A 23,320-nucleotide genomic window follows, 5' to 3' on the forward strand; every position below is an offset into this window, starting at 1 on the left:
CCTTTAAGAGGCATTTCTTTTGAGGGAGGTGGTTTTGTTTGTTTTGTGTTGTGTTTGTTTGTTTGCTTGCTTTTTTGAGACAGGGTTTCTCTATGTAACTGCCCTGGCAGTCCTCGGTTTGTAGACCAGGCTGTCCTCAAACTCACAGAGATCCACCTGCCTGCCAGAATGCTGGGATTTCCAGCTCAAGTATCACCTCATCCTCGACACTTTGCTCTAACCAGCCTCTTACCATTGTCTGTCTATTAACTCGCAAGGATTCTGTCTAGCTGGGCTATTAAGTGACTTTATAGTTCTGCACAGCTAGGCAAGCACCTGGGCTATTGTTGCCTTGGAAGCACCAGCTTCCTGTTACATTCTGAGACCATGGAAGAGACTCCAGGATCTTTCCACTCCCTTGTGTCCTCAAGACAAGCCTCGGTCTCTCCATTGAGTTTACCTTATCAAACCTAGGTCTCTAATCTAGTTAACTACCCTTAAGCTCCATCAATCCCTTGGTTATCACATCCTCTTTTCTTGTCATCTCATTTTATTTTATTTTCAAACTTCATCTGTCCTTCTCCAGCCTCCTTCCTCCCTCCCAACCTCCTTCCCTCCCTCCCTTTCTTCTTCCCTCCCTTCCTTCCTCCTTCTCCTTCCCTTCCTTCCCTCCTTCCCTTCCTTCCCTCCTTCCCTTCCTTTCCTCCTTCCCTTCCTTCCCTCCTTCCCTTCCTTCCTTCCCTTCCCTTCTCTTCTTCCCTTCCTTTTCTTTTGTTATACATGTGGTGGCAGTCCTTTGCTTTGACCCCTTGAACAAATTTACTGCCTCCACCAGAAATGTTCTCCCTGATGCTTTCAATCAGCCTGTATAAAAAACACACTCCCTCTAGGACTTGGCTTGGCATTCTTTAACTCCAACTCTAACTCAGCCAGCCACACACTGGGTATCTATTAATGTGACGTGTGTGTGTGTGTGTGTGTGTGTGTGTGTGTGTTTGAGCTATCTCTCTAATCAGCTGACCTTCACAGGAAAAGATGACTCCCCGCTGTGGTCTCCATTATTCTTTACACACAACAGACATGGACCAAAAAAAGAATTTGACTCCCAAGGTGTTCAACCAACACACGTAGTAAGACACGAGTGATTCTTCTAGAAGCAGAACTTGTTTGCAGGTCTGCTTTTCAAACAATGAATTGACAAGGGAAGTATGTAGAAGAGTGATGAGCAAGAATATTGACTGTCCATCACACCACTCAGCCTCTGCCACTGCTGCTACCAACACATCTGGACCAGGTACCGAGGGAGTCACCATTTGATGAGTGTGTGCTCTCCTCAGCACCACGATACCTTACATCATTTGACCCTAAGAGACAAAACTATTGGTCTATTATTAGCCTTTTTCAGAGAGAAAAAATGAAGCTTAGAGAAGGGCAGTCCCCCTTGAAGTCACAGTTTAAGAGGAAGTTCTGGTTCCTATGGTCTTCCTGATTTAAACATCAGGAAGCCTGAGCTAGAAGGTGAGAGGACAGAGGAGGATGGTAAAAACCACTCCTGGCTCTCCTTTTTAGAGCTCTCTCAGGCCGACTCCTCCTCTGTAGTACCCATCATTACTGCCCAGGCATGCTCTTGCTCCCTGGTGTGGAGGGTTAGCAGATGCTGGCTCGCTGGCTCGCAACAGCACTACCGAGTCCCCATCTGGAACTGCACTCACATTATAACCCTGCTCCAGGACAGGCCACAGTGCAGGCACTAGTGTGCCCTGCCTGATTTTCTGGTAGCTGTGAAAAATTATCAGAGTGTCAGCAGCTTTTCCATGCCATCGGTTAGAGCTGCAACAGCAATGATACCCTGATGACCTCTCCACCTGCTAAATTCTGCCCTTCTCCTTTTCTCTACCCGTATATTTGGTTCCTTTGATTCTTTTCTTCTTTTTTTCTTTGTTTGGAGTCCTAGATATTGAGGCCACAGCCCCACACATGCCAGGCAAGTACTCTATGCCTAAGCTATAGCTCTATCTTCTGTTTAGTTTATCTAGACACAGAGTCTTGTTAAATTGTGCAGACTGTCCCACGGTATAGGGAGGCACTGGATAGGCACTCCCTAGTCACCTCACCTATCATTTTGTGAAAGAAGCTTTGGAAAGTGTGAGCCTGCATCTGCTGCCCACCCCATGCTGATGTTACCTTTGCCCCAGTTTACAGCTGCCCATGTTCCTCTCTCCTGTCAAGAACTTCTTTCCTATCTGTTCTTCAAACCCTGCTTTCAAGACAGGGACTGATGAATTGAACCACACAAAGGGAACCAATTGTTATAGAATATTATTTTAAGATGTGTTACATTTGTTTATGCTTTGGCACATTTGTTTGTTTAATGATGCAAAGATGTGTTGTATTCTTTTATGCTGCATTTGTTTAACTCTGTGAAGCTGTGTGACTGTGCCTGTCTAAAACACCTGATGGTCTAATAAAGCGCTGAACAGCCAATAGCAAGGCAGGAGAAAGGACAGGCGGGGCTGGAAGGCAGAGAGTATAAATAGAAGGAGAAATCTGGGAGGAAAGGAAAGAATAAGAGAACAAGGAGAGAAAGATGCTAGGAACCAGCCACCCAGCCACCCAGCCACCCAGCCACCCAGCCACCCAGCTACACAGCCACACAGCCACACAGCCACGCAGCCACGCAGCCACACAGCCACACAGCCACACAGCCACACAGCCACACAGCCACAGAGTAAGAGTGAAAGTAAGATACACAGAAGTAAGAAAAAGAAAAAGCCCAGAGGAAAAAGGTAGATGGGATAATTTAAAGTTAAAAAAAAAAAAAAGCTGGCAAGAAACAAGCCAAGCTAAGGCCAGGCATCTATAAGTAAGAATAAGCCTCTGTGTGTGATTTATTTGGGAGCTGGGTGGTGGGCCCCCAAAAGAGTAAGGAGCAAGAACAACCAACACCACCAATCATTGATGTTTTGCCATGTGAGGTTTAAAATAATCTAGTGCTTACTTTAAACCGGAGGAAGAAAGTATATAGCAGGAGCCTAAACACTGTTCTCACTCAGTAATACACCGTTTGTGCATCCACTGTATTAATTAGTGGATTAATCAGTTATAATCTGGGTGGGAGAGAGATGATTTTAAGTTGTCATGGCTTCTCAGCCATGTAGAATGGCCCCCACCAGTGACTCCACTGACCCCTGTGACCATCACTGTCCTCCGTACCCAGGTCCTGTGAGGGTCCTCTGGTTTTGCTCAGACTCTGAGAAGCTGCAGGAAGTAGTTCCAGACATGGAAGGAGCGAGCATCTCTTGGCAGTTCTCCCAGCTCCTCCAGGACCGAGGGGAAATTCAGAGATGTTTCATGTCCATTTCTCCAGGACAATGAGCTGCCCACTCCTCTTCTGCTTATGTTAAAAGTGCGCTAAGACCCTTCAAGATACTAGGAAATGGTCCAGAAGAGGCAGGAGCAGTCTTCAAACACAGCTGACCCTGGCGTTCAGCAAAGGTGTAGCCAGGGCCTTCAGGATGAGTTCAACATGGGGCACCAGGAGGAAATCATCAAGGGATTTTGCTGCAGGTGACCACTCTGAATGGTTTTTTGTTTTGGTTTGTTTTTATTTGTGTGTGTATGGGTGTGTGTGTATGGGTGTGTATTTATGGGTGTTTGTGAATGTATGGGTGTATATTTGTGTATGTGTATATGTTTGTGTGAAGGGATGTGTTTGTGTGTGTGTATGTGTATATGTTTGTGTGGGGGAGTGGTATATTTGTGTGTGTGTACATGTGTGTTTGTGTGTATGTATTTGTGTATATGTTTGTGTGGTGGGATGTGTTTGTGTATGTGTATATGTTTGGAGGTGGTGGTATATTTGTGTGTGTGTGTGTGTGTGTGTGTGTGTGTGTGTGTGTGTGTGTAACCAGAGATGGAAGATAGAAAATAAATACTGCTTCTAGTTTTCTTGTGTCGCCAAGGTCACAATCCATGTTGGCTCGTCACAGAATGACAAGGAGAGGCCCCAGGATTGTGAGGAGCAGGCTCATTGTAATGAATAAGACTCTTGTGACTTCAGAACCCAAAGCTCAGTTTGCTTCACTTCTGCTGTCCTCCTGGGAATCCCTGTGTAAGCCATGTGTCCTTTTGTTAAACTTCAGTTAAGGGGTGGGGGTGGGGGTGGGGAGAATAACAGAGGTTCAACTTCACATCTGGCTATCCAGCATGATCCGTAAAATACACAAAGTTATTCGACAGTCATTCACAAAGGTAATAAATATAACGTCTCCCCTTGGCGATACCAATGCGGTTTTTAGCAATCTTGCAAACACATTTTCATTGAGGAAAAAAAAAAATGTAAGAATTGTAATACTTAGATGAGAGTTCTCATTGCACTCATATATGTTCCGAAGAGGACAGGATTTTTGAGTCACTCACCTGAGGTGCCGAAAGGGGCACAGGTGGAACCTGAGGTCCCCAGATCATTTACCTGGAAATATTGCCACAGATGACTGAGCACGGCTGAGTGTTGTGCAAATATTGGATGGCTTTGGCTATTCCTATTAATACACCGATTCGAATGTGCCAGGAAAGTGGGGCTGTGTTATCCTAGAGAGAGAGAGAGAGAGACAGACAGACAGACAGACAGACAGAGACAGAGAGAGAAGGAGACAGACATACACACACAGAGAGAGAGAGAGAGAGAGAGAGAGAGAGAGAGAGAGAGAGAGAGAGATCAGTTTGCTACAACCTATTTAAATTCCAAATGAGCTTTCCTCTATGATTCTAGGGCAATGGTTCTCAGCCTGTGGGTTGTGACCCCCACAGCGTTCACATATCAAATATCCTGCCTATCAGACATTTACATTATGATTCATAACAGTAGCAACATTACAGTTATGAAGTAGTAACAAAATAATTTTATGGTTGGGGGTCAGCACAGCATGAGCAGCTGTATTAAAGGTTTGCGGCATTAGGAAGGTTGAGAACCACTACTCTAGGGAACTATCCAACAATTTCTAACTTTAGTTTAGTCAAACTGTAGCCAGTGGGCTGAGAGTACAGCACGGCAGTAGAATCCTTGCTTAGCATGCAAAAGGCGTGGGTTTGGTTGGCCCAGCCCTATGCCCACCTAAATACCACATGCTAAGAGAAATTGAGACTTGTTATAAACTCACATGTGTGTGTATGTATGTATGTGTGTGTGTGTATATATATATATATATATTTGCCAATATTACACAGAACCTGGTAACACGTGTGTTTATCTGAGAGGTCCTCTGCTCCCCTAGGGAACCATTCCTGAATATCCCCCTGATGTGTGTGCTCACACCTCACCTCTCAGCTCTCCCCAGTGTCAATGGCTCCCTTTTACTCCCAGCTTTAGTGGGCCAAAGGACCTGAGAGAATGATAGTCGAAACTTACTGTACACTGTAGTCTGTCGAAAAGCGTCCCGTTGCTCATATATGGATGAACCAGGCAAAGCTTCTCCATCTCGGTGAAATACGCAGTCAACTCTAGTATGTGGGGATGACGGAACCTTGAACCAGAAAGTTTGAAACTGTCAAATCTGTCACTCAAATAGAAGGTGGACAAGACTGATTAGGAATGGTGGCAAACAGTTCTAACATGAGACTAAGTCAGGCCAAGAGGCAAGTAGTTTCATTGGGAGTTCCAACAAGTGCTCAACCCCTTTTAACTGACTGCTGACACATAAATAAAAATAATATATTAAGACAGAAGGCGGGAAATTTAAGGAAGTACTGATTTCTTAAGGTTTGGGAGACTGAGAACGTCATACAAAAAGGAAAACATGATTCCATATTCACTTATTTTCACTGATATAAAAGTGAATATTTTGTTAAGCAAATAATGATGCAACCGAGACCTAGATGATGAAGTGTCCAAAGCAAGTAAGTCACAAAAACACAGGATTAGAGAAGACTGTCTTCACTCATCCATTAACGGAGCATTGCTTCATCAGGTGCTGGGTCAAACCCCAGTTACATGCAGGAAAGGGATAGTCTTGTCTTCACAAAGCTTGCAGTGTTATCTAAAATCTGCACAATAGTAGCTTGAAGTATAAAAATACGACACTGATTTTAGATTACAGATTTCTACATTAGTATACTATATTATAGTATTATTATATTATATTCTACATTAGTATATTGGTATATTTTTTAGGCTCCTATTCTAAGCATTTATTAACCAGTTAACCAAGCTAAACTAATCCTTGGATGTCATTGCTTTATGAAGATCAATGCACTCCAGGTATGATAGCTAATCTTCACTGTCAACTTGAGTAGATTAGAATCGCCAGAGGAGAGCACTGCATGTGAGCAACACCTCCTCATGGACTAGGGTCCAGAAATAAATGAAAAGAGCCAGGCAGGCAGAGCACAGTGACTCATCTCTCTGTGCTTCCAGACTGTGGACTCACAGGCCACAGTTAGCCCATCACGAGGCCAGTTCTCTCGGAATCCTACCACTGTGACTTCCTGCCGTGATGGATTCTCCTCTCAGACCCTGAGCCAGAACAAACCTTCACTTCTTTAAGACTTTTTGGTCATGTGTCTTGCCATAGCAGCAGTACTAAGGCACCAGGTAACTGCAAACTGTGAAATATGGTAAGGCTGTGAGCTCAGTTTACTATACTGAATACCTACTGTGTTTGCAGCATGTTTGAGAACATTAAAATAAATGAAGCTGTTAAAAAAAAGTTCTATTTATAAAGGTCCTAGTTTGTAGCAAATTTCCTACAAACACAAATATACTCTCATATACACACGTATAGATTTACAATTTATATATATTTATCTGGTATAAGGGGCGTGCTGATCACTTTATCTCTCTTGCCTCAAATATGCCAGTGTCTGTGTGTGCACATCTGTATCCCCAAACACATACACAGGAAGACTTTCATTTTAAAATATGTCAAAAACAAGATCCCTACACTTTATTATGATTCAGATCGTAGAGTGGAAAACAGTGGGCTAGTAATATATTGAGGAGATATGGCGAGCTGCTTTCACAGATGGTCTGTACCACTAGCTGGCTGGTTCTCCTGCAACCTAAGCTAATGCAGAGAGAAGCGTCTTTTGGAAAGCAGTAGAGAGGAGACGTCACAGAGACATGGCAGTCCTTGTGGGCACAGCAGAAAGGACACTGTGCTTATTTTTGTTTTCTAATTTTTATTTTATTTTCTGCAGGTGTGTTTTGCCTGCAGGTCTGTCTGTCCCCCACTTATGTGCTCGATGCCTGTAGAGGCCAGAAGAAGGAATCGGAGCCCTTGGAACTGGAGTCATCAGAGATGGTTGTGAGCTGACATGTGGGTGCTGAGAATCAAACCCGGGTCCTCTGCAAGAGCACCCAGTGCTCTTAACGGCTGAGCCATCTCTCTTTGCTTATTTTTAAACATTACTGATCTAGCAGGAAAAAAAAAAAAAAACTAGGTGGTTCAGATGTTAGTGAAGAATGAACATGGACAGACAGTTGGGGTGGGATTGCTCCTTTTGAGCCTATAAACTCATGCCATTTAAAATCCCCTAGCAATTTTTAAGCCCATAGAATGTAAAGTTACATAGATCAAGATCAGCAAATCCAATACTAACTGAAATCACTTCAGAAAGTATTTCTAAATGGCCACTGTTGGCAAAACAATACAGGTCTCCATGGTGAGAGACAGAGGACAGATTTGAAGGACACACAAACTCGGGTTTGCATCCCTGTCTTTATAACAGCTGTGTAAATGTAGCCAGGTGGTTTCAACTCTCTGAGAAGGTGTCTATAGCGAGATTCAGGAATTAAGACACCTGTCTCTTGCCAGGCCTGGTTGCCTACACCTTTAATCCCAGCACTCAGGTGGCAGAGGCAGGCAGATCTCTGAATTCCATCCCCTGGTCTACAGAGCAAGTTCCAGGACAGCCAAGGATACATAGAGAAACCCTGTCTCAAAAACCAAAACCAAACCAAAACCCACCAAACAAACAAACAAAAGAGTTCTAATGAATAAAAAAAAAAAAGCACAAAGTTAGGTGGGTAGGGAGGTGAAGGCAGAGAGAGTGGACCTGTGAGGAGGGGGAACAGCAACTAACATGATTAAAAGACTCTCGAAGATTTAAAATATTATTTTTATAAGACCATATCCCCTGATATAGTAGAATTATATCCTTGGGATTCAAGAATGGCACAGCATTCATAATATGATCAATAATATACCACATCATCCTACTGAAGGTAAAAAAAACAAAAAACAAAAAAACATGTGATCATCCCAACAGAGGCAGGAAAAGCATTTATCAAAACTCAAAGCCCTTCAAGATGAAACTCTCAATGAGTTATGGAAAGAATGCAACTCAATACAATAAGTGCTGTATATGATAAACTTGTAACTAATGACATAACCCATCACAACAAATAAATTTTCCTTAAGGAGTGGGAATGAGATGTGGGGGGTCCATACTCATGTCTATGCAGCATAGCACGGCAAATCCTAGCTAGAGCAAGTAGGCAAGGAAAAGAAAAAGGAGTCTGAGCTAGAAAGGAGACAGGTAAATTGTCCCAGCTTGCTTATTACAAAAAACTCATATGTAGAAAGCCTGGAAGACTCTACCACCAAAAAAAAAAAAAAAAAAAAAAAAAAAAAAAAAAAAAAAAATGGCAAGAACTGATGAATTCACTAACTTCTTCCAACACAAAATCAACACATAAAATCAATGTTATTTCTCTACATTCACAATGAGCTACCTGAATAAAGAATGAGGAAAACTATCTGTTACTAAGATATCAGGAAGAATAAAACACCAAGGAATGAACTTAACCACAGAGATAAATGATCTGTACACTTAAAACTACATTGATAAAAGAATTAGAGATGCATGGAAATAGACAGATACATCTGGCATCATGCATTGCAAGAATTAAGCCTGCCAAACTGTCCAAGCTGCCCAAAGTAAGCTGCAGATTCGACATTATGCCGACCAAAATTGCAACAACATTTTTTCACGACAAGAGAAATCCTAAAACTCATATGAAGCCATGAAAGACTTCAAACAGTCAAAGTAGTGTGAGGAAGTGGAGCCCCGATTTAAAGGAGCATCGCAATGCATTAGTAATCAAACCAGTCTGCATCGGCAGAGAGCTGTCCCACCGATCAGAGGTTCCAACACCACCCCACACACACACCAATCTATTTGTCCACCATTCACTAAAATCCTGCCTAGGAGGTGAAGAGTACACAAAGGGCAAAGAAACATTTCTTCAGTGAATGGTACTTGAAAAAGAGGCTTGGAAAGAGCAACATGTAAAAACTGACTTGATTGATGCATCAGAAACTTACATAAGAGATCTGACAACATACAGGTCCTAAACCAAAATTCCTTTAACATTGGCAATGTTCTTTTCTGGTTTTTTTTTTTGTTTGTTTGTTTTTGGTTTTGTTTTGTTTTGTTTTGTTTTTAGATTGTGTGCATTCTTGAGTTTAAATAGATTAGACATTTGATTCTCTCCTCGGAAGGAAGGTAGGGCCTGGCTAGAACAGAACAGAGCGAGCCATGTTGCTACTTTACCTTTTGTGTGGAAGGATGAAAATAAGAAACCAAAATGTGTTTGTGCATGTGTAACAGACCTCCAAGAATAGATCCAAAGAGCTGGTAATGAGGTTGCCTTTGAAAACTCAGCCGAGTAGCAGGAGAGGACACTTTCTAAATTTACCCTTTTGTGTTTCTCAGATTTCAAAATGTCTGACTCTTACCTCCATAAACAAACAAGTGAAACTATAAAAATCTATCACAACATCTGGATTGAATGTTCTTTATTGGCCATTAATATTAGCTTCTAATTCTATCTCTGACCCTGGCTATAAAAGGGACAGAATGCAGCCAGGTGGCTGTGGCAGATGCCTTTTATCCCGGCACTTAGGAGGCAGAGGCAGGGGGATCTCTGTGAGTTTGAGGCCAGCCTGGTCTACAGAGTGAGATCCAGGACAGGCACCAAAACAACACAGAGAAACCCTGTCTCAAAAAAAAAAGGAGCGGAGGTGTGGGGGAGAGACAGGATGCAGCATAATACTTCTCTCCCCACTTTCCTCTCCACCCCATTGCACATATCTGCTCCACAACCACCAGAGAAAAGCATCTTCTATTTGTGAGGAGTGGTGAGTTCCCAGTGTTAGAGGCTGCCAGTGAGTATGGCTGCACAGCTGCACTTAGGAAGTTATATAAAAAATGAAGCCATTTAAATTTGTCACCCCGGGACTCCCAGATTCGTGAACGAATTCCCTGGAAAATCATATGTACATCAAAAGCCCTTGATTCCTTTGTCTAAAACTCTCTTTCTGAAGAGAGCCACTCAGTTGAGACAGTCTCTCAACTGCAACATCTCTAAGGAAAGGGAAAGGGACACTCGTGTGACGCTAAGGATTACTATTCAGCCGTGTCAGTCACACACAATTTAACCCACTTCCTTGTGACGGTTTCTTGTTTCAATATGTCCAAATGAATCATGGAAGTGCTCTCTTTTAAAATTTATTTTAAGGAATACACCAGAGCAGATGTCAAAAGTGTACCCGATGTTCGAACATCCAACCCACACTAATTAAGTGCCAGCCACGCCAAACACTGTAAGATCCAAGATGAACAAAATACACTCACAGGAGTAAAACATCCAGTTCTGATAAAAATCTCTTCCAATGCTTCTTAAACTGCATTTTTTTCTCCTGAATGTCATACAAGAAAGAAAAAGAAAAAGATTTAAGAGCTGGCTCTCTACTTCTGAGAGTCTTTGTCTCGGCAGACTTTCCCTTTTGGATAGAGTTGAGCCCCCCCCATCCCGCAAACCTCCCCCAGGGAGAGAATCCTTAGTGTTCATCAGATTTCCAAAAACGTTTTAACTCCCAAGCAAGACTTGCAACCATTTCTCTTGAAGTGAAAGTTTTCCTGCAATCTGCCATGTTGCAAATCTCACATCCAAACTCACCAGTTTCAGACATTTACATAAATTCTAAAATATTATGTATTCACGGAAAATTCCACAATGACAGAAACTCCTCACTGATCTCCCATACACACACACACACACACACACACACACACACACACACACACACACACAATTATGTTAGCTGTGTTCTTTCCACTATTTTAGCATTTTATGAGTTGGCTCATTTGCATATGTCCATTCAAATTCATTTTTGCATTAATTTTGAAAAGATGTGCCTGCTGTGCAAAGGAAATTGTAACTTCTTACTACGACATTTCAAATCTATGATAAGTTGTGTGGGGCTTTAATCTCACCGTTCAGGAGGCAGGTGCATCTCTGTGAGACTAAGGCCAGCTTGGGTTTGCCCAGTAAGACCCTGCCCAATCACCATCATCATCATCATCACCATCATCATCACCATCATTATCATTATCATCATCATCATTATCATCATCATCATCATCATCATCATCATCACCATCATTATCATCATCATCACATCTTATCATCATCACCATCATTATCATCATCATCACATCTTATCATCATCACCATCTAACCAAGATCCAGGCATACAGATAATGAATAAATTAATGACTTCAACAATGTTGTATTGAACCCTTGGGTAATAGATGGCATGCCCTTGGTGTCTTCAATGCTGTATCACCGTACATCACTGGATCTCAAATTCCTTTCTTCTACCATTAAAACAGTACATGAAGATGCTCTTAGGTCCTAGCTATAAGGTCGTCATTTGCAACTTGCTAGAAAATGAAGTGTTTAGAGCTCTATTGTCATTGAAATCCAAGGGGAATTCTGGTTACCACTGTCCAAGTTGAATTAAAAACAATAAACCTGGGGCTGGAGAGACGACTCAGAGGCTAAGAGCACTGGCTGCTTTTCCAGAGGTCCTGAGTTCAAATCCCAGCAACCACATGGTGGCTCACAAACATCTATAATGAGAACTGGTGCCTTCCTCTGGCCTGCAGGGATTCATGCAGAGAGAACACTGTATACATAATAAATCAATAAATCTCAAAAAAGAAGAAAGAATAAAAAACAAAAACAATCAACCTAGCTCGCTAATCATTTCCAAGGACTACTTCATGGCAGCCTGCATATTGTAAGTACCTATCCAGGAAGATGAGGCCTCTCCCTTGCACTTGCTGTTTCTCGGTCACAGGTTGTTTGTTGTTTTTTAATCTGGTAAACAGACTCACAGCTGTGTCTCTGCAAACCTAGCACTTGAATGTGGTTTATGAATACAAGACTTCTTATGGGCTGCTGAGGGACACTAGCCCTCCGCCTGAGCTGCTGCCAGACCTGCCAAATCCAAATCAGCCCATTGTAGGATGATGTCCAGGTGACTGGCAGGACAACTGAGTCGAGGGGCACAGATCTGACAATCTGATAAAATTCTCCACTTCTGGTCCTTTGAGAAATGTCCTTAAAGGCGTCATCCCAATGTTTCAAAATGCATTCTTTTAGAAAAGCATGCAGTTAATTTACTAAGGGGCCTTGGCATGATTATGTCTTCCATTTCCTTGTGTGTGTTGGGCAAAAAAAAAAGGGGGGGAGTGGGAAAAAAAGGTATTGGGGGGTGGGAGGAGCCCTGTACTTCCACTTACCGTCTTAAGAGCTGTAGGACCACCAGGTACAGCTAAATTCTTGAAAATGGCCTGTATGACTTTCCTTTAAAGCATTCAACAAACACCCATGGAGCAAGTACTAAAGATAGCCTCGGGGATGCACAAAGAGATGAGAGTTCTCAAGAGAAGGTGTGACTTCAGTTGGAACTGCAGTGGACCACTTCATTACAAGGAAGTGAGGCAACAATGCTATAGCTGAGTCAGGTCACAGAAGCCATGCTAGACAGTAAGATGCAATCAAGAAAGGAGAAAAAGGAGACCTAGAGGCAAGAGCATGCCATCCCTAAGTCAACCTAGTGAAAATTCCAAAAAGAAGTGCACGTCTGGTAGCAGATGCAGAGAGAAGACTGGAGAGACCCTTGGGGGTGGGGGGTGGCCTTAAGGTTCAACCATGACAGAGTACGCCAATAAGGCCAGTGACTCCTTGACAGTTAAAAAACTGGCTTCAACTGGGTCCCAAGGGCCAATATTCTAATGTCTTGAATAGTTTTACAATCCAGTTTTCTTTAGTAGAGAGTCGATCTCAGGAATCTCAATGTGTCTGTGTGAGATTACTGATAAAAATGCAATTGAAGGACACGGGAGAAGTCACTTAACAATGACATAAAAGTGTCTGAAACACAAGCTACAAGCAGGAATCGCTTTCAGTACCTCCCAGTCCCGTCCAGCAGTGTCCAGGCTTGGTCTGTTTCCTTTCATTGCTTCTTCCCCACTGATTTTACCTTAGCTTAAGTAGTAGTTCTTAACACCCGTTACACGTTGGAAACTTTTACGAAAATATTTTGTGTCTCAACAACGACTACCCTGTCACGCTAACCCTAAGGGAGCAGTAGTAGATCCACACTTTGGTGGTAACCAACAGCTCTCTAGTTGGACTTAAGACCTACCCAACAAGAGGAAAACCATGCTTGGTACTGGAAACTTGGCCAACTACCCAGAGCTAGCAAAGTCATGGATCTTGGAGGAGAACCTAAACCACCCCTTTACCAAATCAGTATAATCCTTGGCTACATTCTAAATATTTGTCCTTAGAGCCACAGTTAAGTATAGTTCTTACCGCTCGCTATGGAACCTTCTCTTCTCAACAGATGGAGACCATTACAGAAAAACACAATCAGTCAAAATGCAAAGGCCTGTTCCAATGGATACATCTACAAAAGTATTACTGCATTCAAGGCTCAGGAAATATTGAGCAGTTAGGAGCACATACTGCTCTTGCACGGGACAAGAATTCAGTTCCCAATGTTGGGTGGCTTACAACTGCATAAGGCTCCAGCTCAGGAGGATCCAAAGCCTCTGGTCTGCTCAGGCAGATGCACACACACACACACACACACACACACACACATTATATATATATGTGTGTATATATACAGTGTACACATAGTGTGTATATGTGTATATATACAGTGTACACATAGTGTGTATATGTATATCCTATATCCATAAATACTTTTTATGTACAGATAGATAGATAGATAGATAGATAGATAGATAGATAGATGATAGATAGATAGACAGAGTAGATTATGGGGCCTTGTTAAATCACTGGGACTGTGTTCTAAGGCTATGCCTGGCCCTGCCCTCCCCACGCCCTTTCTTGGCCATCATGAGCTGAGCAGCTGTCGTCTTCCAAGTTATCCTATAGCGTTCTGTCTCACCACCAGCCAGAACACCATGGCGCCAACTGAACAAGGACCAAAACTCCTCCAACTGGAACCAAAAAAGCGTTGCCTGCTTCAAGCGAACTCTCGCAGGTGTCTGTCATGGTGATGGAAAACTGACTTATCCTACTGGAGCGTCTTCTTCCTCACGGTCCTGAGCTCTGATAAAAGCTCATCCATAAAAATGCTCACCTGCGGCGTTGCTCTGAGATTGTGAGGAGGAGACACTACTGGGAGTAAGCAAGTGTGAACAATGTGATCTCCTCCTTCTCCCTCTTCTTTTAGTAAAGTTCATACTACGTAGCCTTAGCTTGCCTAGACATTTCTTTGTAGACCAGGCTGGCTTTGAACTCACAGAGATCTGCCTGCCTCTCCTTCCCTAGTGTGGAGATTAAGGGCATAATGCCGAGCTAATCTGATCTTCATTAAAGTTCCTGGGGCCATGAATGGCTTTTCATAAAGTGTTTCTCGATGGGCAGTGGTGGCGCACGCCTTTAATCCCAGCACTCGGGAGGCAGAGGCAGGTGGATCTCTGTGAGTTCGAGGCCAGCCTGGTCTACAGAGCAAGTTCCAGAACAGGCTCCAAAGCTACACAGAGAAGTCCTGTCTGGGGGGGGGGGGGGGGGCAAAAAAACACCTCTAGGGGTGGGAGGGATTTTGCTTCCACACCACATCCCTTAAAGACAGGCATTCATGTCTTAGTTATTTCTCAGTCCCACCCCCACCCCCACCCCAGCGTCATATACCTCATTTCCATTGGTGAAATTTTATCTTCAAGTATACATCCTTTCAGTGTTAATGAAAAAAAAAGACACATTTTAATACGAAATAGGAGCAAATAAGTGGAACTGATGCCCACGAAAGTCATTTGTTCCATACCTGTTTAAATAATTTAACCACGTATGTTTGATTCTGAATCTCCACTTTGTATACTTCAAATATTTCCCCTTCTCCAATTAGGAAGTCTTTGTGGAAATGTTTGGTCCCTTCTATGATATTTTGGAAGCTGACAGAGGGCTTATGCAGTATTCCTTAGGAGGGAAAGAGAGGGGAGACAATAAGCCATCTCTTCTGAAAATCAACATCACTGTTACAAGCAGGGCAGACATTCCGAAAGCACATCATCAGGGCACAAGGCTTGAGAGCAATCCCAGGATAAAGCCACATGTGTTCTCCGTGTGTCTGCTGGGGTCTGGCTCTCATCCCTCAACACAGCATGGGGCTGTTTAGATGTTTGAACGGCAGCTTGATTTTTATCTTCAAAGAGGTTAACCAAGGAAGCGTGGCTGAGGCCATGATTCTAGAAATCAGTTTGTCCCCAGGTCAATGCCCTGCTTTTGACCTAGTGGACTCTCGAGATGACTGCACAGTCCCCCAGGCATTGCCAATAGAGGAGCTTTTCAGAGCAGCAGCCTCTAACAGCCCTAGCTGATTTCCTCAGAGTCAATGAAGACACTTCACCTTTGAAAAGATCACCCAGCGTAGGTGCTGGGGGAAGATATCTAAAGATAACCAAATGCAGATTTGAACAGACAGAGGGCCTAGAGGTGGCTGAGCACTCCGGAAGTTCAATGGATAAAAACAAAAAATAAAAAGCATTGCTAAAGCAGAGCTTAATTTTAACCACGTTTCTACAAACACCCTCTAAAAGACATTTACAATTTAATTTAGATATCAGTGCTAAAGACTCCAAACCTGGCCTGCCTTTCCTAACTCTCACTTAACTGGAGAGTCTTCAAACTTGGTAGGAATGATTAGCCAACTGGTTTTAAGTAATCCTTAAATTTTGTCAGAATGCTTCTGGGGGGGGGGGAACGAAATCATTTTCTCTACAAATAAAGTATGAAAGCTAATATGAAATACAAATGGGTTTCTATAGCGACCTTCAGCATTACCCAATAATCGTCTCAAAAGGCCTGTGCATCTATGAAAACTTCTGAAGCTATGTAAAACTCAATATAGGTTTGTAAGGTTTGTAAATGTTTTCTTTTTTTTTTTTTTGAGCTGAGAATCGAACCCAGGGCCTTGCGCTTGCTAGGCAAGCGCTCTACCACTGAGCTAAATCCCCAACCTGTAAATGTTTTTCTTATGGTGTACAAAAACATCAAATTCTGCTAACAATTTCTTCACTAGCCAACAGACGACGACGATGATGATGATGATGATGATGATGATTAAGGATACAATGGATCCTTATCTAGCTATATGTCACCCACTATGACTATAAGTGTCCATCAAATTTAAAAATATTTAATATCTATGAAAATGTTATATTAAATTGGAATATAAACAGTATGGTTATTTATTATTTTCCCCTGTAAACTCTCTTAACGAGAGTGTGATTTAATTAAATTGTGATGTAATTGTTTTTACCTTTTTCATTATGTTCAGGAACAAGAACATTATCTGCTGAGACATTGGTTGGTTCCTGAAAGAAGAAATATATATTAAGTCATTCCATTTTATAAGTCTAGGAAAAGCAGAGCCCAGACAGAAATCAATAGCTCCCTGTGAGACGACACAATGCAACAGAGCAGAGTCTGATTCAGAAGAAAGCTGGGGTAAAGCTAAGTCAGCTCACCTTACTCAACAGTATTCATTTCCTTACAGACATGGCTTCCATGTCCACTGAGGACAGCAAAGCATCAAGGCCACAGTCACTTATAGCCAGTTTTAAATGGCTTGTAATGTTTTTTCTTTTAAAAAACCACTAATGATTTGTTGTGATTTAAAAAAAACAAAACAAAAAAAAACAAAAAAAAACACAAAAGAAACAACAACTAGCAACTCCATAAAACATCAACCAGAAAAGGGAAATTAAAAGCTGAATTAAGGGGATGGAGAGATAGTTCAGAGGTTAAGAGCACTGGCTGCTCTTCCAGAGGACTGGGGTTCAATTCCCAGCAACCACATGGTGGCTCACAATCATCTGTGGTAGGATCTGATACCCTCTTGTGGCATAAAGGTATACATGTAGGTAGAGCAGTCATATACCTAAAATAAGTAATTTTGTCTTTTAAAGCTGAGTTAAGATGAGTGAGTGATTCACGGCATCTTAGTAGTTCTAAGTCTCAGCTCAAGTAGATCCTGGAAGGAGACAACACTTACTCTTCACATATTTACAGACCTCAACTAAATACAGACAAAGCTTTTCTAGTTTTCAAACACTGCCTGCTCATTCAGCATCTTTCCACCAGAGAATTTCAATCTTTATGAAAACATTTGCACCAGAGGTCCAGGGTCGTTTTCTCTGCGCGCATGCTCAATGTTGGGCGTTAGGTTGGGAAATCGGAGCTCCTGATGACGATGCACTGAAGGATTTGAGCTTGCTCCTGGAAGAGAGGTAAAGGGAGCTGGGTATAGAAATGTTTGTGTCTCGAATGTTCATTTGCCCACAGACCATGGAAATAAATATTTCACTAGTGACGTCCATTTCTAAAGTTTAACTTCGTTCAACTGAAATGGCTGTCAATTCACGCCTGTGAAATGGTTTCTAATGGTCAAGTATTTCGAGACAGGGTTACTCCGTGTAGTTTTAGTGCCTGTCCTGGATCTCACTCTGTAGCCCAGGCTGGCCTCGAACTCACAGAGATCCACCTGGCTCTGCCTCCCGAGTGCTGGGATTAAAGGTGTGCACCACCGCTGTCTGGCTCAGGTATTTTTAGCTATTATTAAAAAGAGTACAGTAAGAAACAGAAAGCTTAAAGGCAAGTGTAATGCTCTTTCTAGGTTCTGCAGATACATGTGAAATGTTGAGGTAGGGAGATTATACTGCCTGGGTTGGTTTATTGGTGTGTACATACATATACATATATCAATCACCAATACTCACACCCCTTCTCAAATATAAGCTATAATTTTACCTTTTAGAATTTTGTCACAACTGAGGTGTTCTATGAAGCTTCCTATAAAAGATTAAAACACCTTCGGTTTTACTGTCTTTTCTAACATTTTTATTCAACCTTTAGAAAATTTTTATTTTTATGGCCTAGTTACTCTTATTTTATAGTGTGTATCCAATTATTTTTGTTTACAAAACTAGCATCAAAATACTATCAATTAATTTTTTCAAAGCCCCCCACTGAACAATATTATTAACCACCTGAACATATTCGATATCTCTGGAACTTTCTTTCCAAACACAGAACTCACACATCCTCCTCCAGAAGACACTGAACATCCTCCAAAACAGACCACATGTTGGGCAATACAATGAGCCTCCGTGTGTTTAGAAGTTTGAATCACACAAAGTACATTTTCTGGCTTGTGGGAAATGAAAGTAGAAATCAGCTATAGAGAGAAACTTGAAAAACTCACAGAAACAGGAATATTAAAAAGTCATGACCTAGGAGTCGAAGGCAATGGCATATCGTAAATTGGAAAATACTTTGAGATGAATCAAAAATTTAAAAAAAATTAAACAAAACCTAAGGTAGGTAACACAAGCAGGGTTTAGAAGAAAACCTGTAACCGTAAACTTCTACCTTAAAAAGGAGAACTATCTCAAACCAGTGGCATATTTTCATTGTAAGAAACTATTTTAAAAAAATGACAAGGTACACAAAAACAAATGGAAGGAATTCAGGTTAGAGTGGAAACAGAATTTTCAAAAATAGAGATTTCTAGGCAGCAGGGATGGTTCTTTGAAAAGATCATCAAAACTGACTGTGGTTTAGAAAGGATGGAAATGGGAGGGGGGGAGGGAGGGGGAGGGGGGAGGGAGGGAGGGGGAGGGCGAGCAACTCAAATTACTAAAACTAAGAACAAAAGAAAAGCAATCACTACTGGTTTAATGATGTTACTGAGTAATCTGTTATAAGGGATGTTATGATATCAAGAAAATAGAATACACAAGAAATTAGATGATATGAAACAGTTTTCTAGCAGTCTATCTCCTAAGATCAATTCAGAGGATATTCTAAATAGACCTGCAATAAGAGATTGAATTAGTGTTTTCTTTCTTTCTTTCTTTCTTTCTTTCTTTCTTTCTTTCTTTCTTTCTTTCTTTTTTTGGTTTTTTGAGACAGGGTTTCTCTGTAGCTTTGGAGCCTGTCCTGGACTAGCTCTGTAGACCAGGCTGGCCTCGAACTCACAGAGATCCACCTGCCTCTGCCTCCCGAGCACAGGTGTGCGCCACCACCATCTGGCTGAATTAGTGTTTTCTAACCTCCGACAGAGAAAGGGTTGGGCATAGGTGAATTCTACGGTTTAGCACAAGCCCTGTATAGACTCTTTAAACCCGAGGACATAACAACTCCCAGGTCATTCAATGGGGCCAATGTTGTTTTGATACCAATGCCAGGCTAACACAGCAAAGTGCAGACCACTAACTCTTATGCATATAGATGCAAAACTTCTCAACAAAACACCAGCAAACCAAATCTACAAATATACAATGTATCACATGCTACAGCTGAGAGGGATTTGCCCTAGAAATCCAAGATTTGCTTAAAATTGAAAGCCAACTAATATAACACAATAGAACCGAGGTTACAAAAGTGTAGGTTCACCTCAAGGTCGTGACAAATAAATCGACAAAAAATCTGATACCTTGCCACGATAAAACAAAATTTAAAACCCTAGAAACAGGTCTGAAGAGATGGCTCAGCAGTTAAGAGCACACTGACTGCTCTTCCAGAGGTCCTGAGTTCAATTCCCAGCAACCACATGGCGCCTCACAACCATCTGTAATGAGATCTGGTGCCCTTTTCTGGCCTGCATGAAGACAGGTCACTCATATACATAAAATAAATAAGTATTTTTTTAAAAAAATCCTAGAAACAGGAGGAAATTTCCTCAATCTGATATAAGGTATCTATGAATAAACACTGTTAATGTCATAACTAATGGTAAAAGACAGTCTGTTTTCCCCTTAAGGTCAAGAACAGGGCAGGACCGCTTGGTCTGGCTGTGTCTGCTCATTATTACCTCAAGAGTGCTAGCCAAAGGAGGCAGACGAGGCAAAGAGCTAACACATACCCTGACTTGAGTATTGCCACACACAATATTTCAAGTCCGGGAACTATAAACACATTAAAATTCATCATCCTTTTGTTATTAAAGAAAACAAAGATAATATTGTGTTATCAGGAAATGACAGCTTTCAATAGTTCCTCCGAGAAGCCAGTAGAAAGCTGTTTATTGTGCGTCAAAGCTACTTAAGAAAAAAAAAAACACGGCTTTGGGGAGACAGCTCAGCTGGAGAAGTGCTTTCTACACAAGTGTGAGGATCTGAGTTCAATCCCCAGAGCCCACGTGAAGAAAACAAAACCAAACCAAACAGCCAGGTACAGGCACGCTTGTAAACCCCAGGACGGTGGCGATGGGCAGGCAGATCCTAGGAGCTCACTCACCATTCAGCCTTGCCTTTAGGTGAGTGCCAGACCAATGAGATCTCGTGGTCTTGAAAACCAAAGTAATAACTCCTGAAAAATGACACTCACCGTTGCCTGCTGATCTACACACACACACACACACACACACACACACACACACACACATGCATCCACACCTACACATACACAAAGCAAAACTAGGGGAAAAAACCCTACTGGTAATTAAAATATAAATGCAAAATACAGTGTATACATATCTGCATGCTGGAAACAGGATAGTAAACACTAGGTTGGTTGGACAGTCTGGTTATGTGGCAATCTCTGAGCGATCCCTTTATGGTGGTATTGAAGCCACCTAGTGGCAGAATCCTGACTTGCAGAACAGTCCCTGGGAAGGAGTACCAGGTCTTTCTCGGTGAGACTCAAAAGCCAATTCAAATCTAAGGGATGCCTGGAGTTCAAACATGAAAGGTAGAACACACCTCTAAAGTTAACAGTGTCCCACCAAAAAGAACAGACTTTTTTAAAGGTAAGCAAAGAGAGATTATCTGTTTAACTGCACAGCCTGGCCATGACAGCAACAGGCAGAGACTTCACTAAGAGTTCTGCCTCCTAAGTCAGTGGCTAGCTTCCACAGGACACACCTGCTCACGGACGTTGGACATTTGACTCCCTAGAGTCCACAAGCTGGATGCTGTAGTGTGACTTTGATCGCAGCACTTCTCCGGGAGTTAGGAGGTGAGGATATGAGAATTAGCCTCCTGTAGGCTGACATCCTAGCTAGCCTGGAATATGGAGGGCAGGAGAAACAATGGAACCAGCTCCTGAAAGTCATCCTCTGGCTGCCGCCCTTGGGTTTGCCACACAAATATGGCCTGAATAAAAAGAAACAGACCGGACACACTAGAGTAAAGGGCAGATAAGTAAGGCATCGTCAGAGCCCGTGGCCTGAAATGGAGAATCACATCTTTATTCTGGAGGTATCATTTCCATTCAGAGAAGACCTAATCACATAACTCTCTAATAACTGGAAGATCCAATGTTAACTTGCTAACTTTTAATAACAAAGTGACATGAAAAATAACATTATATATTTTGATTCTTATTCTGAGCTTTAGACAAAAAGCTGATGCTCTTAGTCACTAAATGAAATGTTAGACTCCTGTAGTCACCAGGAGGATGGGACACACCTTTAATCCCAGCCTTCAGGAGGGAGAAATAGGCTGGTCCCCGTGAGTTCAATGCCAGCCTGGTCTATATAGCACATTCTAGGCCCATCAAGGTTATATAATGAGTCCCTGTCTCAAAAACAAAACCAAAAAAAGTAGAAAGGAATGTACAGTATTGTTAAGCAAGGAGGGAAGAAAGTGTCACCTTCACGAGCAACAGGTCACTGACAGCAAGGTGGGCCAGCGTCTGGGTAAAATGCAGTGTCTCTATTCAGAAACGACAAGTCCCATAGGAAGAGCAGAGAGCCTCAGTGAGAGAACACACTCACCGTAGCTGGTGATTAAATGGATAGCTCGTTGATGCCCCATCTCCTGGAGAATCTGTAAAAGGTCGCCAATGGTCTTGTTTTTCTGCGCCCAGGACCACAGCAATTCCCTTGATCCACTTTTGCCTTGGTCAACGTATTTCTCAATATGGCGAACATCCAGCCAGCTGCTTGAAAGCCGCTCCGCTGTGGAAAGCGAGACAGAAAGAAGGCGAGAATAGCTTACCTTTGTTCACGTCCTTGGGACGTGGCTTATCACCTTGTATACCGTACGTCATTTGAATCGTAACCTTTTGAGCTAATCTATCACCTGCTCCTGCTCTTCTGCCTTTCTTCACATTGCTAACCAGGACAAACTTGTCCCAGTGAGTAACAACGGAACCTCGGCCTTGATCTAGCTCCACCAGCTGCCTCACTGGACCTGTCTCCTCTCCTGTTCTAGAGTTTCTGCATTGCATTTGTTCACCTCTGAGTCTGCTCTGCCCTCTCGCTCCTCATCTTTCCGGTCAGCGGACGACAGCATGTCCTCAGTGTCCAGGGATTTGGTACGAATGTCTGATCGCCCTTTATGCTTATCTGCGGGGCTTTTGTTACAGTGTTGTCTGTGAGAGCTCTCTACAAGTCATCCCTTTAACGATGATGGAGAAGACACTAGGAGATTCTGGAACCATCCTGCTGATGCTCAGATTTATTTCGTACCACTCAGTGCATCTTGTTTATCACAGTTACTACTACAATGTATTTGCTGAATAAGGATTTTTTCCTTCTGTATTCATTAACAGTATTTTTTTTTCTGTAGCAGAGTGTACACTCTAATGCATTTATTCACTCAGCTTTTAGTGCATATCAATATGGACTTGAGGATATCTTATTCCAAAGGGTAAAATCTAATAATATCATTTTGTTGCTAAAGTTGTTTTGCTGTGTCCCTCTAGGTGGGCTCTTATCTTCTGACAAGACACACACACACACACACACACACACACACACACACACACACACACACACATATAGCGCTTCCTAACTTTCTGGATGTATACAGTGCTCCCAGCTCACATGTATTTCCCCCCTTCTACAAGACTGCAGTAACCACTTGCTCAAAGAATTGTAGTTTCTCTACCAGAAACAGTGTTCCAAAGCTAAGATCTAGTTGCTAGATAGGACTCGGACTCCATCACTGACAGACCCCCCAAAGCAAGCATATCTGGCAAATGCTTTCGTGCGCATTGATCCAA

General features: G+C 42.3%; 1 protein-coding gene across 1 annotated transcript in view; it reads right to left on the reverse strand.

The window, feature by feature from the left end:
* The window catches only part of Irak3 (interleukin 1 receptor associated kinase 3), a 51,648-nt gene that overhangs the window by 13,323 nt on the left and 15,005 nt on the right, over positions 1-23,320 (reverse strand). The window contains exons 2-8 of the mRNA XM_036170151.1: positions 22,089-22,271; positions 17,484-17,587; positions 16,629-16,683; positions 15,135-15,286; positions 10,615-10,679; positions 5,387-5,501; positions 4,451-4,569 (exon numbers count right to left, since the gene is read on the reverse strand). Coding sequence (XP_036026044.1) covers positions 4,451-4,569; positions 5,387-5,501; positions 10,615-10,679; positions 15,135-15,286; positions 16,629-16,683; positions 17,484-17,587; positions 22,089-22,271 — 793 coding nt within the window. The remainder of the gene's footprint in view (positions 1-4,450; positions 4,570-5,386; positions 5,502-10,614; positions 10,680-15,134; positions 15,287-16,628; positions 16,684-17,483; positions 17,588-22,088; positions 22,272-23,320) is intronic.

This window comes from Onychomys torridus, chromosome 20 (genome assembly GCF_903995425.1).
Source record: "Onychomys torridus chromosome 20, mOncTor1.1, whole genome shotgun sequence".
NCBI lineage: Eukaryota > Metazoa > Chordata > Mammalia > Rodentia > Cricetidae > Onychomys > Onychomys torridus.